At 37.7% G+C, this 17,386-nt stretch overlaps 2 protein-coding genes across 2 annotated transcripts in view; one reads left to right on the forward strand and one right to left on the reverse strand.

The window, feature by feature from the left end:
• Positions 1-17,386, reverse strand: part of LOC129240368 (dynein axonemal heavy chain 3-like) — a 321,108-nt gene that overhangs the window by 219,088 nt on the left and 84,634 nt on the right. Inside the window, exons 20-30 of the mRNA XM_054876125.1 lie at positions 16,456-16,603; positions 11,729-11,886; positions 11,121-11,187; positions 10,218-10,838; positions 9,821-10,090; positions 9,654-9,758; positions 9,370-9,540; positions 6,312-6,459; positions 6,150-6,248; positions 5,970-6,084; positions 1,986-2,154 (exon numbers count right to left, since the gene is read on the reverse strand). Coding sequence (XP_054732100.1) covers positions 1,986-2,154; positions 5,970-6,084; positions 6,150-6,248; positions 6,312-6,459; positions 9,370-9,540; positions 9,654-9,758; positions 9,821-10,090; positions 10,218-10,838; positions 11,121-11,187; positions 11,729-11,886; positions 16,456-16,603 — 2,071 coding nt within the window. The remainder of the gene's footprint in view (positions 1-1,985; positions 2,155-5,969; positions 6,085-6,149; positions 6,249-6,311; positions 6,460-9,369; positions 9,541-9,653; positions 9,759-9,820; positions 10,091-10,217; positions 10,839-11,120; positions 11,188-11,728; positions 11,887-16,455; positions 16,604-17,386) is intronic.
• LOC129240430 (uncharacterized) lies at positions 461-1,765 on the forward strand. Its single transcript, XM_054876216.1, has one exon. The coding sequence runs from the start codon at positions 461-463 to the stop codon at positions 1,763-1,765; it is 1,305 nt and encodes a 434-aa protein (XP_054732191.1).

Below are 17,386 nucleotides of genomic sequence, written 5' to 3' on the forward strand. Positions count from 1 at the left end.
GAAATTGGTAATCAATTAAAACAAGTTGCGAGCAGCTAACGTGGTTTGGCCCTAAGCGTTTGGCCGTCGATTCGTCTGTTTGTCTGTCAGCCATTCAATGAGAGTGGTGTGGAAATGTTAATTTGCTCGCTCTAAAGAAAAAATACAATTGGATTAAGTAAACGTTTAATATTTTAAGCGTCAGATGCGAATATCAAGTCAAAATAGAACTAAAATAATGCCCACAACTCTGTTCACTGGCGATTGTTCGAGGATTTCTATTGTATATTTTTTGTCTATTCTTCGTTTTTTGCAACAGTTCACATTTTAGCATACTTAGGCCAAAGAAGATGAGTATTTCTCATCAAAAAGCGATAGCTGCTTTCGTATAAATACTTTCCGAATAATTCAAGAACATCATTCTCGCAGATTAACTCATTCGCATCGGTCTTAAAGCAGCTAGTGTGTTATTGGCAGCAAAATGAAATTATTTGTCGCATTTTTTGCCGTTTTTGCGGTCGTAGCCGGTGTCGAAGTGCCTACCAACGAGTACTTGCCTCCTGCAGAAGTGGCTGGATTTGAACAAGTTGCTGTGGAACCTCAGGCAGCTGCCGTCCTTGCTGATGACGGTTACCGTTACAAGACTGTGCGTCGTCTGAAATACCGCCACCGCCGTGATGTCAGTGAACTTCCCACCAACGAATATTTGCCACCTGTGGCCAGCGCTCCAGTAGCTGTTGCTGAGCAACAATTTGTTGTTGAACCACAAGAATCCGCCGTCCTTGCTAACGATGGTTACCGTTACAAAGCTGTGCGTCGTCTGAAATATCGCCATCGTCGCGATGTCAGCGAACTCCCCTCCAACGAATATCTGCCACCTGTAGCTGTTGCTGAGCAACAAGTTGTTGTTGAGCCACAAGAAACCGCCGCCCTTGCTGATGATGGTTACCGTTACAAGACTGTGCGCCGTCTGAAATACCGCCACCGTCGCGATGTCAGCGAATTACCTTCAAACGAGTACCTGCCACCAGCTCTCAACGTTCCCGTAGCTGTAGCTGAACAATTTGTTGTTGAACCCCAAGAATCCGCCGTCCTTGGTGATGATGGCTATCGTTACAAGGCTGTGCGCCGCTTGAAGTACCGTCATCGTCGTGATGTCAGTGAACTCCCCTCCAACGAATATCTGCCACCTGTAGCTGTTGCTGAGCAACAAGTTGTTGTTGAGCCACAAGAATCCGCCGCCCTTGCTGATGATGGTTACCGTTACAAGACTGTGCGTCGTCTAAAATACCGCCACCGTCGCGATGTCAGCGAATTACCTTCCAACGAGTACCTGCCCCCAGCTCTCAACGTTCCCGTAGCTGTAGCTGAACAAGTTGTTGTTGAACCCCAAGAATCCGCCGTCCTTGGTGATGATGGCTACCGTTACAAGGCTGTGCGCCGCTTGAAGTACCGTCATCGTCGTGATGTCAGTGAACTACCCTCCAACGAATATCTGCCACCTGTAGCTGTTGCTGAGCAACAAGTTGTTGTTGAGCCACAAGAATCCGCCGTCCTTGGTGATGATGGCTACCGTTACAAGGCTGTGCGTCGTCTGAAATACCGTCACCGTCGCGATGTCAGCGAACTGCCCTCCAACGAGTACCTGCCACCAGCTGTCAGCGCTCCCGTGCCGGTTGCAGAACAACAAGTTTTTGTTGAACCACAGGAAGCTGCAGTTCTTGCTGAAGATGGATACCGTTACAAAACTGTACGACGCCTGAAATATCGCCACCGTCGCGTTTAAGCGCAACATTTACACAAATACGTATTAAGTACAATTTAAGAGCACATTTCATTGACTACCTCAGCGATTTTTACCCACGAATAATAAATGCACTTTTTGTTAACATACTCGCATATCAATTTGCTGTGGTTTTTTGAATCCATTACTATGTGCACCTTACCTTATTCGCCGATACTATACCAGCTCAAAATATTTACTTAGTTTTGCATTTATTTATTACCTTGAAAAATTTCCCCAATGCTTTGTAATCCAAGCCATCCGAGCAGTTAAATACTACACATTTTTTCGCTACAGCCTTTGCTAAATCTTTGCACGTCTCCGTTTTGCCTGTACCTGCTGGTCCTTCGGGAGCGCCACCCAAGCATAATTTTAACGCGCCCATCAGCGTTCTGAAAGAAAATCGTTAGTCAGCTATTTCGATTTATTGAAGAGAGCAGCGAATGTAAGGAAATTTAAAGTAGGCAAAGTAACAACAACTGATGGTGGACAGCTCTGCAAAAAAGGCAAAAGCCTAGTGAATACGTAAAATGGAGGAAAAAAGTTCATAAAGCCATAAATAGCTTTTCATATCTGAGTGTCCATTCAGGGTTCCTTTTTTCTAGGTGGACATCATTTTTGTGGCATGGGATTTTTTCTACATGTACATATGTATGTAAGCGTTCGACTGTTTGCTTTTACTGCCAAACAATGATTTATACAGTTTAATATAAAAGCGTTATCTATAAAACCATTAAAAAAGGTTTCGGGTCTCACCACTATTTATGGGCGGAGAGCAAATTTAAGGGACCAAATGATTTTTACTTTCAGCGTTTTTTTAATATTTATTTTTTATTTGAATACATTGTTGCTGCATTGGTTGTGAAGACAAGGCACTGAGTCGTATTGCAAAATTTATTTGAGTTTTGGTACTGGGCAATATTATTATGGTAATTCTCTTTTTACAAACTCAAAATTATTTTGTTTTTAATTTTTTTATTTTTTCTAGAACAATGACTTAAGCACAAATAAACATACCCCATAAAGTCAGCGTTCACCTTATATATATTTTTAAGTTGATTAAAAATACGATATAAACTTAAAGTTCTAAACATTTTTCATTAATTTATTTTCCTACTAAATTCGTACGTGTCTGCAGCAAACTGAGTAAAGTAGTAAAGTGAATGAATCTGATGGTGAACGAGGACAAAACGAAGTACCCCCTGACATCAAATATACAATCGACGCAGTCGCGTATCGATAGCCACGTCACTGTTGACAGTTATGATTTCGAGGTTGGAAAGGACTTCGTTTATTTAGGAACCAGCATTAACACTGATAATAATGTCAGCCTTGAAATCCAACGGAGAATATCTCTTGCCAACAAGTGTTACTTTGGACTAAGTAGGCAACTGAGCAGTAATGCTGAAAACAGTGAACGACGAACGCAGTCCCTTACCGCAGCCCCGAACGAGCACAAAAAACATCCCGTGAGAACAACCGCGATCTTTTAATTACATATTTACACAATACATCGGTTTGTGTGTGTATGTGTTTGGTTGTATCTACACAATGTTGCCATTGATATTTTTGCTTACGCACTTTTTCACACATCCGCGTTATCAGTTACAATTTTTCATTGTTTAATAAACCAAAGCCGAAAACCAACAAATGCAAATAGTTCATTTATCTATAATTAACATTATTCAACAGTGTTTTTAAGTTATTTGAATAAAAATTATAATTTTTCTAAGTTTATTTTGTAAATGATTTCGAAATGTGCTGATTGGCAACACTGTGTGGTGAGAGAGCAATCAGCTGGCAGGGTTCTACGGGATTTTTCAAAAATCGTGAAATAAAATCTACGATACTACGATACGGAAGGAAGGAATTTTTTATTTACATGGGGTTCTCATTAGTTTGATCGTAACAGCTGACAGTGGACTCTCGACGAACAAAACTAACACTCGAACGAATGGTGCAGAAGCGTGAACGATGCAACATCCGATGAGGCGTCATTTGGAGTGTTTGAGGGAAAGATGCTGCGGAAGATTTGTGTACGCTTGCACGTTGGCGATGGCGAGTATCGCAGGCGATGGAACCATGAACGGTGTGATCTTTACGATGACATATAACTACATAGCGCAGCGAATAAAGATCCAGCGGCGTCGTTGCCGGCTCTGAAAGGATTCGATGCGATACCAGCTGGTGGTAGCAGAGAAGGAAGAAGACCTCCTTTGCGTTAGAAAGATCAGGTGGAGAAAGACTTGGTGTCTCCAACAGGCGTCAGTTAGCACGAGTAAGAAACGAATTCCGCACTTTGTTAGACTCGGCCAATATCGTTTAAGCGGAATGAAGAAGAAGAAGTAATTGCAGCAATATGTAAATATAGTAACCAAAAGTTTTGCGTTCTATTTTTAACATATGGAGAAAAACTTTTTAAGTAATATACAGAAATTAAAATTATTTAATATTTTGTTGGATAGCCACGATGTTTTAGGACTTCACTAAATCTTTTTAACATTGAGTTTACTAATTTCTCTGCCCATTATATTTGCCCGCAAAACACTTCGCAAAGCGACTTTACTTGGTATTATATGCCGCCGAAATCTTTATACTTAGATCCCATGGATGCTCAACAGGATAGAGTTTCGGCGACTGTGGGTATTTTAAGCTGTTTTGAAGCATCGTGTAAGAGTTCAAGCTTTACGATCTCGTCTGCGTGTTTTGGGTCGTTATCTTGTTACCAAGATTTTTGATACTTTATTTCAAATCCCTTTTTAAAATGTTGAAATAACGCCATTTATCCAATGTCGATCCAATAAAATCTAACTGACCCACACCACTTGTCGTCATGCATCCCTACACCATAACTCCACGGGCGCCGTGTTTGACTGTACCAACAAGACTTTGTTTCTCAAGAGCAGTGACTAATTCGCGCCAAACAATTTGACGACCTTTTATCTCAAGAACACAAAATTGGAGGCTTATTTATATGATTATTAGCGAATTCAATGCGATCTCGCCTGTTCAAAAGGGAAACAAACAGCTTTCTTGGAGCGATACTAGCATGCTGTACAGCTTAACGTAAAACTTTTCTACCATTTCCCGCACACATTTTTTACAATTTTTTTTATTGTGTGGTTTACGTTTCCAATAATTTTTAATGATGCTTTTTAGGTTTAATTTTGATTATGTTGCACACTTCTCGGAGCGATAGTAATCATAGATGCCCATACTTAGGTTTAGATGTTAAGATTTCGGTTTTTGATCCCCGGCGTTGAACAGAGAAATACTTTCTCCTGACAGCTTTGCTTACATACTTCCAATTTATCGCGAGTGGGTTGATGTTGTTCCACAAGTAGAGGGACCTGCAATTTTATACCGCCTCCGAATGGCTTTATGTGAACTTTATTCACAGCAAAAATAAATTCGGAGGTTGTCCATTGTCTGCCGAGGGGCCACCGCTTTTAGAAAAATCATATTCTATAATTTTGGTGTTTCCTGAGGTGGTTTCAAGCCGGGGCACTATCGAAATATAGTCATAACATAGTCAAACATACACAAACACATTCAGATGCAGCTACTAAGGAGTGGACCTGGATATTGAAGACCCCGAGGCACGGAAAAAAAGTATACAGTGGGTAGAAGAAAGTGGCAGTGGTATGTAGTAGCCGCTCTGCAGCCAGCAAAACCGAGTAGCAACTGAAGGCGATTTGGACGGTTTTTCTCATGACATTATTACTCGTGAACAAATTCCTGCCAGACTGACAGTAATTGGGAAATTCTATATTGGTGTCTCAAAATAGTCAAGAATGGCTCAATGTTACACTATAACCACGAGCCAGCTGATTTTTTGTTGGAATTAATTGGTTTGTGTTTTGTTGGCGAACTTCCGGAACTTAATTGTCACAGCTCGTTATTATTACTATTGAGCCAGAAATAAAAAGAAAAACAAAAAAATTAAATTAAAATAAGGAAAGAACTTCATTTCTAATTTTAGTAATTAATTTGAATTATTCTCAGTATTTCTTAACAAGGAGAAATTATAGGTAATTCCATTCAAAAATGAGTTGAAATCCCATTTTTCTCAAAAAATATTTATTTATTCATCAATTTCTATTTTATCTATTCCACGGTTTATGGTAGGTGTTGATTTTTCAAATTAAATATTCATTTTTATCGGCTCCCGGCTTGAATTATTCGATGCCACTGTGTTTTGACTTACCTGTAGCAACGATCAGTCAGAGGTGTCACAACCAAACGCGGGTTATTGCCCAAGTATTCCATTCCATATTTAACATCAGTAACAACCATGCTAACACAGACCCACATCTCGCCCTCTGCAAAGATACATTTGTGTTGAGAAAGTAACTTGAACATTTGGTTTTTTTTACTCAGTACTTACTCTCAGTTTCTTGCCAATAGTAGCGCAATTGCGAGATCCAGTCGAATTCTGTGATACTTTCAACATTGACGTCAATTAAATACTTGACAACATCGCGTGCTGTATGTTGCAACAAAGATATGTATGTAAACTGCTAAGCATAAATTTCTGCTGATAACCTACCATGCACGTCCAGCACAATTAAAGCTTCAATGGTGAGTCGTGTACCCGTCGATAAATCAGTACGCACCAGCTGTACCAAATCGCTGATTTGAGCATTACATTTCTGCAAATACTGAGAAACGGCGTCCGCGCTAAAAGCTTCCTCCACCTAAAAGAGGCGATAAGGGAGAGAGGGACACATACGATTATTAAATTGAACACATCAGAAGTTAAAATCGAATTCAAAAGGATAATATATTAAAAAACTCAAATCAGAAAGAATCAATTAAACAACACATTCAATAGAAAATGAAAAAATTGCAAACATTGCAATGATAATGGGGGAAAAAGAATTGTTGAGAATACCACAAACAAAGTAAAGCAAATATGCCAAGCGTGAAATCCAGCGTACACTAAAAATGCACACCGCAATGCCACCCATCGAGGGAATTCAAAAGGCATGACATATACATATGTATATGCATACACATATACATTCGTGTGTATGTAAATGTAATATATCGTTGACTTACTATACAAACGTGCTAAGTTCACTATTTATGAAAATTGAGATTTCAATGAAGTAGAATAGCACAATCGAGAATACTTAATTTACAAAAAAAAAACTCGCGTAATGTCCCAACTGTTGATATGCAAAAACATTCAATGTTATGCTAAGTCCAAAAAACAAGCAATAAAAAATAAAAACACATGCTAAGTCCACGCCCGATATCTCATGCGGCTATCAGCCCAGGTATTTTGAAGTCGTGTGTTGAAGACTACTTATAGCGTTCCTCCTTGCTTAAAACGTAAATTAAAAAGATAAAAAAGGGGCCTTAACTTGACGTTAACAAGTAACTCGAAAATGGGTATTTACCCAACAATCTTCCATGGAGAAATACATGCCATCGAGATATGTGTGAGGGAACGTCTCCGTAGGAAAACTAGAGGAGCTCACATTTGCATGCCTCCTGATAGTCAGCCCTTCAAAAGCCCTTCTATCACCTGAAATTATCTCAGAAATTGTAGATGACTGTCAGAACCTTCTTAATATGTCAAGGAACTTCTTCAACACAGTTTTATTAGTTTGGGTTCCTAGTCATGACAGATAGGAGAGAAAATGGCTGATCGTCTAGCTAAAAAGGTGCAAACATGCCTTTAATTGAGCCTAAGCCATTCTGTGGACTTACAAAAGGCCACATTAACGAATTTCTCAGAGTGGGAGAAGAAATTCGTTGAGCACTGGTGAAATTCTATCGGTCAACCACAAGCGGTCTCACGCTCGGCAGAGGAATTTCTGAGAACCTGCTTTCGCTCAGAAGAGTAGACTTAAAACGCTTAACTGGTTACTTAACGGCAACAAATTTAGTACTTTTTATACCGAAAATACGAAAATTTATGGAAGTTTGAAAAAATTCATAAGAAAGTTTGAAAAGAAAAAATTTTATTCGAAAACTCATGTTGCCAAAAATACCAGTTCTGCACACAAATATTACAAATTGTTTTCCTCAATCTCTCCTTTCTTCTTTTCAAGCACAAATAAATACCATATATGACAATACTTTTTGTCCGCGTTCCATGTTCACTCAGCTTAGAACAACGTGAAATAAAATCGTCAATAAATGTCGCTTGGGTCCTTTCGCAAGTACTTGTCGGACATGGGTCCTTTCGCAAGTACTTGTGGCGATTGGAACAGGTGAACCTACCAAATTGCATTTATGAAGATCTTGAGATGCGGAGCACACCTTCTTTAAATGTGAGAGGTGAAACACAGAGAGAACATGTCTGCAACGAGCTATTGGTGTATGTAAGCCTGAAGAAATAATCGAGAAAATGATAGGCGAAACAAAATGGAACGCCGATACAAATTTCGTGTAGGATATTATGCTGAAGAGTATTGAGCGTAGGTTTTTAAAACAGGACGCAGGTTAAGTAAGTAAGTGTCCTTCTGAGGACGCTGTCTTGGACCGCTACCTCGAAGGAATGCGGAAGCAGTCCTGGGGATTTTAGTGGAATCACCACACACGTAGTAACGACGGTTGTAACCCAACCTCACTGCCAAAACATAAAAAAAATCTTAAGCACTCGCAATGTCAATGGCAAAATGTGATAAATAAAACTAACTTTTGTAGTTCAGTTAACGGAATACACTTAGTTTATTCAAATAGTCTAAATTATTAGGGTGCCCGACTGTTTTTACATTGACGGTTTTCTCAAAACTATGTTTTTTGAACTGGTGATCACTGTAACTTAAAAACCGCTTGGTAAATTTCAATAAAATCTATACTGCTTTTGAAAAACATAAAATACTCGGATTTTTTTTATTCAAAATACCGATTTTTTATAAACAATTAATTGTCGGTTTTTTTCTCGAAAATCTGAAAAATATTCCCTGAGGCCGCCATATTGTTAATTAAAAAAAAATTTCGATTAGGCACAAGATTATCTATTAATAAAACTAATTTCTCTTGCCCGATTGATTTTAGATGAGTCTCCAAGGACTTATGATGATCACCGGGCTCCACACAAAGAGCGATAACTTTTCCAATTACTAATTTTTTTTTCAAATTTTGCTGAAGGCGAAAGATTATGTATTATTCATGCTATGCTTTTATTTTTGTAAAATAAAGCAATTGACTAACAAAAAAAAAAAATTATTGAAAATCATAATTTATTTGGCCTCTGACTGCCCCTAACCCCTTAAAAATCTGTGAATAATTGAATTTTGTGTGTAAATTTGAATTTTTTCAATATTGGTGTCCCAATTTATTTTTGGTTCGAGTTCCTAAACGAGTTCGAGATGTTAGTTTTAATTTTTCTGGGTGGGCTCAAAGTATTTTATTGCAATCTGTCCCATTGTTCTATGACGATTCGAAGGAGTAATTACTGATTTAAATTAAAAGCTGCAAAAACAATTACATACAATATTTTTAAGGTTATCTATGAGTGAAGGCAAAAATGAGTGAAAGGAAAAAATCAAAATTTTCAATTTCAAAATAAATATATATCCTTCCATTACCTCCTTGTCGGTTAAGGAATTGTATTTTTCATAAACAAGAAATAGAAAAAAACTACTTGCTTCAAATGTCCATGCCATGCAGGAGACGCTTTGCACAACTTGCCCCGGCCACGAGGTTACCCAAATTATACGATCCACTAAAAAGTAGTCCTCCCAGGCTAATTTCATCTGCTCCAGCACGCTGGCCAACATTACCATTTCGACCTCTTTAAGCCAGATCTCAACAAGGCCCTAGAGAAAAATGGAGGAGGGGCTTTCAATTGCGAACATATATGGACAGAATTATTACAAGTAAGCATATGTGAACTTACATATGTATGTGTATCTAGAAGTATTCTACTTACATTCGCCAAAGCTGGATTAATTTTGCGCACCAATTTCACTTGCTCATCTTCGTCCGATATCATTTCAGTGATTTCCATGGCATCATCAAAAGTGAGCCGTGCAATCTGCGAATTAAAAACCATGTATTTGCATATGTCACTTAATTATGGCGCCATATATCACTTACACCCTCGAAACACTTGCGTAAATGCGGTTGCACACGCAGGGGATCCTTCGTTTCAGATAATATCTCCAATAGTTCGTCATTGGAGAGGAAGAAGAAACGTGCGAAGTATAAACGCTTCTGTTCAAGATATGTATTCAAGCCTTTTTGTACCGTTTCAAGATCTTGCACCGCTTTCAAGAATGTGTCCAGCATATCCGGGTATTCGGTAGCTACTAGCACATTCAGATTTTGCAAAGTATGTTTCATTATTTTACGCCATGTTTTGTCAACCTACGCGTAAATGAAGAAACTTGTTGTACAGAAATGCACTTGAAGCTTGTAATGAATTAATTTATAACAAAAGAAAAAAAAATATTTTAAGAGAAATTTTTGTTCAACATTTTACTAACTCTCTTACCGACTTGAAATTGCGTCCTTCTATAGGCATCTGTCTCATTATATCTTCCGAGTTGAAAATTGGCTCCAAATACATCCATGTCACCTGCACCTGAGCCCAGGCATCAATAATATTTTGTATCAGTAAAAGTTTAGCCTCCCAATCATCCGCTTTGGAACCCAATGCCACAATGAATGGTGAGCGTTTCATCGCCTGCGTGCGCATTATATGATCATCCAATTGGGTTTGGATATCATCGAGTGCCGAAAGTATATGCGTGTCGGAGTCCCGATATGGCAACACCTCAAAAGCGATATCTTTCCAGTCGCCATACATGACGTCGAGCGCCGAATTCAATTCGTGTTCTTTGCCAGCAGCATTTGAGATCTCCTCCAGTTGTTGTAAAATGCTCATTATATTTGCATCAATCATATCTTTGAGTGTGGGATATAATTGCGGATTACATTCGGCACCCAAATGTTCAGAGATAAGACGCCAATGGCGTTCATTAAGACCCTGGCGACAAATAGCGTCAAGCACTGGTAAATATGCACGAAACTTTTCGACCTTCATACGTATCTGTTCTGCAGCGCGACGAGCCGCTGGGTTGTTGGCCAGTTGGCGCGCAAGTTTGTAGACTATCTATAGAAAGGGTTTCAGGTAGGTAGAAGTTTAAATGAAAATAATATAAAATCACTTTCAGCCTGGCACTTGAAGAAAAGAGAGAGTTGTGATCATATGCATACACTTGTGTTCACGTAATTAAGCCTATTAACTATATTTTTATAAAAAATTAACGACAAAGAAGAGCATGAAATATATTCCGAAACTTAACTTCATTATGTGAGCACAAGTGTGTATATATATATTTTTTCAGATATGCGCATGCAGACGGACATCCGTGCTACCCCCATTTCAACTTACCCGATGCATATTTTCGACCTCATCGCGTATAGCATCCGCGTCTAAACATTGGAATTCACCATACATCCTGTGAAAAAATTATATTTTCTTTATTTTTGAGTGATATAGAGATTTTAACACATCAGATGGGGAAAGTGGCTATGCAACGTGTGTTTAAATCTGTATCTGTATATAAGGAGTGAGAATACATGGCTTCGTAACCTCAAATCTAACATTTTGCTCGCATCTTTCAAAAGAAAGTAAGGCTATCTTTACACTACCCTCTTCAAATAGGTTTGTTGTGACAGGCATTTGAAATAGGTGCAAACGAGTATTTTCATACCCTCCCCATATTTTAGGAAAAAATTACATGCTTAGTGGATCGATATGACCTACTCTTATAAGTGTAATGTTACTTAGTATTTAAATACCACGATATTTTACTACCACAGATCTCCGCTAGCCGTTTAACCTCTTTATGTCATTTATTTATACCAACATGAATGCGGGATTTGTTTTTCTTAAAATATGGAAAGCAATTTGGCAAAAAAAAAGAAGCTTGTTCACCTCATCAAACACCTAATGCATAACCTGAAAATATATTTCTTTCTGCTGTTAAATACACTTACCACACTTCATAATCTTTTTCAAATTCGTAAGCTGTCTTCCACAATTTCTCCATCGGTTCCATTTTTTCGATGATTTCCGCAAGCACAGGAAATGGTGAAATATCGATTTGTAATAACTGCTCTTCAACATTTATAGCTCGTGCTTCGCGACTCATGTTCTGTGTGAAAACATAAAAAAAAAAAAAATAAAATAAAATTCTATTATAATGAAATATTTCACGCTTGTAGTATTTAGTGTATTATATATACTACTAGCAACCCGCCCAGCTTCGCACGGGTATAAAATATATACCCTATGTCACTCACTGAAAAAATGATTAATATCGATCCAGTAGTTTTGGCTTATTCATTATTGCCCGTGGCCCGCACGCGTTAAATTTGGAGTAAAACAATTCTCCTTTCTTTACAGCATGAAGATTTCCTGCTATCTTTGGGATATCTAAATTCATACCCTACATTTTTGCATATTAACTTTTTGCATTTTTACATATGTATTTATTTTATTTTTCCAACAATTACTATATTACAGAAAGTCTTTATATGCAACGTTCATAGCCTTCTTGTCATTAGACAATACAAACATGTTTTCTCTAGAGGTTACTCTTGAAAGAGCGACATACAGTTGGCCATGTGAAAAACAGTCAACACTCAAATCTAAGCCTGCAATGTTGAAGGTTTGACCCTGAGATTTATTAATGGTCATTGCAAAAGATGTCTTTACCGGAAATTGTAAGCGTTTAAATTGGAATGGTAGATCCGATGGTATCAGAGGGATTCGGGGAATCAATACATCTTCTCCGGTACCACATCCTGTGAGTATTGTGCACTCTATTATGACAGTTTTCAGTGATTTTACCATCAAACGCGTGCCATTGCAAAGTTTAGGTGGACTTAGGTTTCTTAATAAAATAACAGGACAACCTATTTTCAGCTCCATTTTGTGAGGAGGGGGTCCAGACGGTTTCAAAGAATTTTGAAATTCTGTAGGAAATTGAACAGCTTCTTCCAAATCGAGAACAGTATCGACCGAGTAGTATATTTTCGTCGGCGCATCAATCTTTGAAATAATCAAGTTATTTACTTTATCTACTTGTTCGTTAGTTGGTGACAGAATAGCTCTTTCTTTAAACCAAGATATTGTCTTATAACTTATATTATCAATGTCAGGATAGACATTGTTGACTAACTCTTGGATGTTGTCTAACAAAACACAAAGGTTTTCTAGGTTAATCCTTCCCTCACTTTGTGTTAATTCTCCATTGCCAACTTTTAGCAGCATCTCTGGAAATAGCCTGTTCTCACGTGAAGATGACGAAATCCTCATATTAGTTTTAAGCTCTAATTTATTGACATACGACTAAAGGTGGGATCTTTTTAGCGAAGCATTTATTTCGTCAGCACGTGTTCCACGAGTCACAACTGGTAGGATTTGACGAAAATCTCCTGAGAACAGAATTGTACATCCACCCATAGGTGCATTTTTGTTGCGCAAATCGCGCATTGTCCTATCCAGTGCTTCCACAGACGTCTTGTTTGACATGGTAGCTTCGTCCCAAACTATTAATGAGCAGTCACGCATCAATTTTCGTGTATTGCTCTGTCTAGAAACACTACAGACGCTGTTATCATCATCGGTGGCGATTTTCAGCGGGTGCTTCATTGTAGAGTGTGTGGTTCGGCCTCTTTCCAAAAGACTCTTTCCAAAAGAGTAGCGGCAATGCCGGATGACGCAACAGCTAACGCAATTTTTCCGGTAGATCTCAATTACTAATTACTGTTGTAATATCTTGAAAAATATTGTTTTTAATTATATGCTGTAAAGAGCCATATACATAGATCTATATGAAAACAACAATGTATTTAAGGTATTTAATTGGATAAGGATTAATGTTGTACCCATTTGTTGAAATCGCTTCGAAAATAAGCTATTAGTTGTCGTAAAAAGTAAATGACAAAAAATGTTATTTTATGGAATTGATAGCAAACTAAACGCGCTCCGAATCAATAAAAACTATTCAAAAACTGTATTTTAATTATGTGCGATTTACTAATATAGAACGTGAAAATAGCGTTTTATTTCGCTGTAAAATTGTATGTACATATAATTACATGGAATTCAGTACATACATAGATACATATGTACATATGTCCGAAATGAAATAATGCGAGCGATTCGTAAATACATACATACATACGTCACCATACGATGTAATTCAACATTAATGAGGTGTGGTGGGATTATCGCTTAACGCCTGTTGCTTCATTCGGTTGACAGCGAACACACACACAAACAGCTTTTTTGGAAAAAGAGCTGCTTTTGTTTAAACAATTTTGGTTAAATAACAAATAAATCAATTATTTTTTTTGATGCAGAACGAAAGTAAATATTTCAAAGTTAAACTTCAAGAAAGTTTCATTTTAATTGGTTCATTCGTTTATGATTTATGGCCTTGAAAACAAAAAAATCATGTTTTTTTGCCACATTTTGACCGATTGCCACGCCCCTTTATATATTTCTTCACATTATATAGATATAAACCTTCCTCTTCAATCAATCTATCTTCAAAAAAAAACCGCATCAAAAGCCGTTGCGTAGTTTTAAAGATTTAAGCGTATACGGGGACATAGGGACAGAAAAAGAGACTTTGTTTTATAATATGTAGTGATAAGGGCGCTTGCACCCTTTATTGCGTGTTTGGCCGAGCTCCTCCTCCTGTTTGTGATATGCGTCTAGATTTTGTGCCACAAATGAATGGACCTACAGCTTTACATAAGTCGACTTCGAACGGCAAATAGATTTTTAAGAAGATCATTGTCATGGCAGAAATACACTCGAAGGTTTTCACTGCCCGCCGAAGGGCGCTATTATAAAGACATTTTTTACAATATTATATGATGATTCGTGCCCGGGCTCTCGAATCCGTGCACTTCCGAATGGTAGTCAAGCTGCGGCGGCCGCCAATTAAGGTGTTAAAAAGTTTTGTTTGAAAAATACGTTTTGCGGCATTAATTAGGAAAAATTGTATACGAGGTTTGCCACTTAAGTTTCGGGATAAACCAGTAAAAATTAACATTTATATTAGAAAATCGCTTTATTATTCCTTCACTGGACTATTTTCTGATAATAAAGTAAATATATACAATAGTAAATAGATTTTTTCTAACAAAATATGGCGGCAAATACTGTAATATTCAACTCATGGAAGCCGGCGTAAATCAAGCCAGTGTACTAGGGCCAGAATTATTAAGAAGAAATCGAAGGAGGCAAAAAAAACAAAAATAATAATAATAAAAAAAAGTATTTTTCGACATACATATCGTCCATGATCAGTACACCATTTTTAAACCGTCGGCACGAGCCTTTTTTGAGCGGTTCTTAAATTAAACGGCCTGAATAGACAAATCTTTTTGACGGGCTAATGTCTAAGTATGCCGTCAAGTTCAAGTCAAGTTTACTGGCGCATTGTAGTTGATTTAGTCACAGAAAATGATTAGGATTTAATTATATTTTGAGTGGAATATTTCAAGTATCTGTAAAGAACACAAATAGCACCCATATGACAAAATGTTCTAATTGCGATTGCCAATAAAAACATCAAGCTTCACGATGGCATTATCAGATTTGAAAATGTCTCACTAGTGTTACCATACGAGTATTACAACGAGATAATTGGCTCATTTGAAGAGAACATTGGCGGGAAAACGTAATACTCGTATGAGTTTAGAAAGGAAAGTGTAATTTTCCATCACGACTCGGTCTCAGGTTGCTACACCGTTAACAAACTATATAGTATTTATTTCGAAAACAGCGAATGGAAAGTCCTATGGCATTCGCCGTATTCAACGGATTCTTTTAACTCCCGTCTGATTTTCTTTCATTTCGGTCGATGTACAGGTACGAATAAGTTTTGTTTCAACTGAAATTTGTTTAACTTCTGCTTGGTTTTTAAGTATACAAAATATTTTGGACAAGGTATATTCTGAAAAACTTGTCCCATATAAGGTAATTCACTGATGTGTAGTTTACAAAAATATCCCTAGCTCTTTAGTTATAGGTATGCTTGTATGAATGGATCCTAGGGTTCCAAGTTGGGGCAAAGGGCCATAAAAAATCCCTCTTTTCGGATCGGCTGTACGCCTAAGCTTTCACTTCACTCCAGCTCAGGTTCACGCAGCGGATTTCCAGTTCTATAAGCCGTTTCCAGGTATTTCCTGGCCTCCCTTATCTACGGCTATTATAAGGGTTCCAATTCATGGCAGTTCTTGTTAGGTCTCCGCTTCCTCAGCGCAGGAAATGGTCAATCCAGTCCCATTTTCTTCTTCATATCTCAAGGATCATGATAGCTTACTGTACTTTGATGAGCCTGCGTTTGATAGTTTAGTTATAGGCAAAATATTTCGTGGAACATTTTTTTTTGTTTATGATTTTATTTGCGTAAAATTTGTTTGTGATATGCATACCCTTTAATGTAAGAAAATCGATAAGTATCTTCGACCTTCTTATGGAGAGATATTCCGATACATTGAAAAGTTGTTAAGATTTTGTTTTTGTTTTTTGAAAGAAGCAACTACACTAATTATAACCGAACAAATTAATATTTTGTGTTATAATATTTGAATATGTTGAATTAAAATTTTCTTGTTTTTATTTTTGATTTTCCTTCTCCATTTTCAAATAATAAAATGCTTCTTTTTAATCTATTATAATTTCTTATTTTACTACTCACCTCAATTATTTCGTAAAGTTCATCAATCGTATCGACACGTTCTTTCAATTCCTCGAGCGTCATAACTTCTCGCGTTTCCTTAACTCGAAAACCATCCATTCGACGTTTTTCATACAAAATGTACTCTTCGAATTTTTTCCGGCGTTCACTGCATAGGTGCGAAAATATAATATTTAGTGTTTATATTAAGGTGCCTTGATGCAAAGTGTTTCAGTTTTTAAAATTTGGTATACACATACTACTGTGGGCAAAAAGTAAGGTGAATTTATTTGTCAAACTTCGCGGGATTAAAATATCGGAATATCAGAAGGATCTGTGAAAACCATTTTGAAAGACCATTTGGGCCTACGAAAAATAAAATCTCGTTTGGTACCGAAAACTCTCAATTTCTTGAAAAAAAGGTCGCAATCAAGCGAATATCGTGCTAAAGGCGAGGCCAGACCGAAAAGAGCACGTCAAAGTCGTTCAAAAATACAGGTCATGATGACAGTTTTTTTCGATTTTCGTGGTGTGGAGAACTATCAATTCCTTCCACCTGGCCAAACTGTTAATAAGGAATATTATTTGAGCATTATGCGTCGTTTACGTGAAGCAATTCGTCTAAAAAGACCAGAATTATGGGACAACAACTCTTGGTTTTTGCATCACGATAATGCACCGTCTCACACTGCACTCGTTCTTCGTGACCATTTCGCCAAAAATTCCACGCATATCGTTCCGCAACCACCGTATTGGCCTGATTTGGCTCCGTGTGACTTCTGGCTATTCCCAAAACTCAAGAGACCACTCCGGGGAACGCGTTTCGAGTCGATTGAGGAGATAAAAGCTGAATCGAAGAAGGTGCTGATGGCTATACCGGAAATGGACTATTTAGCATGTTTCGGGGATTGGAAAAATCGTTGGCATAAGTGTATTTCATAGAGAAGCGATT

The sequence above is a fragment of the Anastrepha obliqua genome, chromosome 3 (assembly GCF_027943255.1).
Source record: "Anastrepha obliqua isolate idAnaObli1 chromosome 3, idAnaObli1_1.0, whole genome shotgun sequence".
Lineage (NCBI taxonomy): Eukaryota > Metazoa > Arthropoda > Insecta > Diptera > Tephritidae > Anastrepha > Anastrepha obliqua.